Source organism: Trypanosoma grayi, assembly GCF_000691245.1.
Source record: "Trypanosoma grayi strain ANR4 Tgr_1300_V1, whole genome shotgun sequence".
Lineage (NCBI taxonomy): Eukaryota > Euglenozoa > Kinetoplastea > Trypanosomatida > Trypanosomatidae > Trypanosoma > Trypanosoma grayi.
In genome coordinates, this window is record NW_008826919.1 from 1600 (window position 1) to 3934 (window position 2335).

General features: G+C 56.1%; 2 protein-coding genes across 2 annotated transcripts; one reads left to right on the plus strand and one right to left on the minus strand.

Annotated features, from left to right (window-relative positions):
* Window positions 1-303: 303 nt before the first annotated feature.
* DQ04_13001010 (hypothetical protein) lies at window positions 304-813 on the plus strand (the record flags this gene model as incomplete). The annotated part of the gene is made up of 1 exon (XM_009316865.1): window positions 304-813. One exon carries the CDS (start codon window positions 304-306, stop codon window positions 811-813), a length of 510 nt encoding a protein of 169 aa, XP_009315140.1.
* Window positions 814-1712: 899 nt separating this feature from the next.
* On the minus strand, window positions 1713-2335 carry DQ04_13001020 (hypothetical protein; the record flags this gene model as incomplete). Its single annotated transcript, XM_009316866.1, has 1 exon — window positions 1713-2335. A coding segment is annotated over one exon (623 nt), but the record flags the coding sequence as incomplete, so codon positions are not given.

Sequence of the window (2335 nt, forward strand, 5' to 3'; positions counted from 1 at the left end):
ACCACGACCACCACAACCGCCGCCCCCACTACGACTACCACGACCACTGCCCCCAGCAGTATCAGCAGCAGCAGCAGTAGCCGCCACGGAAAAGGCATTAGCAGCAGCAGCAGCAGCAGCAACGGCGGCGGTGACAACATCCCTACCGTCACCAGCGGCAGCGATGACATCACCACCACCAGCAGCAGCGATGAAACCAGCAGTAGCAGTAGCAGTAGCAGCAGCAGCAGCAGTCACGGAAAAGGTACTAGCAGCAGCGGCAGTGGCACCATCCCGGAACCATCATACACGTCCGCCATCGACATGGAGACGGGCCTCACGTCCAACGCGGTTCTGTTGGAGACAATCAGCAACGCCACGTCCGTGCCGCTGCAGAGCATGGCGGTGGTGGACAGCAACAACAAACCGCTGAAGCGGGCCTCCCGCATTGGTGACGGCGACGTGTACCGCCCGGTGCGTATCGGCTTCACTACGGCGGCCGATGCCGCTAATGTACGCAGCGCCATCGCGGCGGGTCTCGTGCCGCACGTGCGGTTGCCGGCGACCCCTACCGAAAGCAGCGGCCTCTCGCAGCGCGACAAAATCGTCATCGGCTGCACTGTCGGCATCGGCGTGCCGTTCATCATCCTCATTATCGTGCTGGTCTGCTGCTCCTGCCGTCGTCGCGGTGGCGGCTTGAAAGGGAACCGGAGTGACGGCATCGAATTCTCGAAGCTCAGCCCCAGCAACAAAGACCTCATCGACTTAGACATCAACACAACGCGTCTGACGACGGCGCCGACGGTGCCCATCAAGCAGCAGGGACTACACTGACCCGATGCTGGCAGCGGCAGCTGTGCACCCATGCGCAATACACACACGAGAACAAAAACAAGCAATACATATAGAGAGAAGACGAGCACTGATGGCTTCAGCTACGGGGAGAAGCATTGCGAGGCAAGTATCGGGGCGCAGCACAACACGTACCGGCACATTCTTTATGCCTCAGTGCTACCGCTACGACTGTGGCTTCTACGGCTGTACCTGAGAACGAGAAGAAGCCTCTGTGTGTATGGGGCCGTAGCGGTGGCAGAGCAGCAGCGGCAGGAGGAGGAGGAATGAGGGCCAAGAAGGGACCCACTCCAACAGTGTGTCTGTCTGTATATCTGTCTATGTGTTTCTCCCGGAGTGCCTGAAGAGCGCGAGGCGAAAGGTGATCGAAGGAGAGGAAAGCAAACCGAAACAAGGCATGGCTGACTGCGCTTACTTTCACCTGTTCTAATTATATAGGATGCTGAATGCTTTTCCCTGACAAGCAACCGGAAAGTATTGATCTAAGACTTCCTTTTCCGTTTTCTTTTTTCGTGTATTTTCATTTTTGTTTTGTTTTGGTTTTCGTCTTATCGTACNCCAAAAAAAAAGTTAACATAAAACGCACACATGGCGGCGTCTACCACGGCAGCTGCTGCTTGTCAATACGAACACCTTCCTTCGATGTTTTCCTCCCTGTGAATATCTCTACCTATACCTCTACCTATATCTATCTATATCTATCTATTTATCTATCTATCTATCTATTTATCTATATGGCTTTGTAGAAATGACAGCAACATTTCACCACCTCTCACCCCCTTTCCCTGTTGCTGTATTTGCCCATTTATTTATTTATTTTTTTTCTTTTCTTTTTTGTGTTGCTGGTGCTGACTGTTTGCGCCACTTCCCCACTCAACCACTCAACCACGTTTCTCTGCTGTTCCGCTACACAGCGGATCTTGTCCCGTTTGTTTCGGCCGCACAGTCACTCCCGCCGCTCTCGAGGTGCGACCCGTCTTGGCGCGGAGGCGGCAGCGGCGGGGGGCGAAGGCCAACGCACACCTCAGGAGGGAAGAGGCGCGCGGTTCGGGCGGGTGCTCCGTCCGAAAATGAGGAGAATGAGGGCGTAACGTGTTGTATTTTCTCTTCTGCATTGTGGATGTGGCTATCGACCAGGCGCCGGGCGCTGGTGCAATGAAAGCGGAGTGGCACACCCCACCACACTCGCACGCTGTGGGCACGTCTGGCAAGAGGGAGTGCGGGGGACGTGATGCGTCGCGCCCGACACGTGTGGCGTGGGTGGGAGGGGACATGCAAGAGTCGAGAGGCGGAGAGTGGAAGAGGGGCGGTGGGTGATCGGTGTGCTGCTGTGGTAACCTGCAGCAGTACCAGCAGTCATAAACCGAAGCGCTGCGGAGGGAGTGGCAGCGTCGGTGCGCATGTGCCTCTTCCTGGACCTGACGTCTGCCAATGAAAGTGAGCGGGCAGACTCCGAGTGAACGGATACACCTCACCTGTGTCTGTGTGCGTGTGTGTGTGTGTG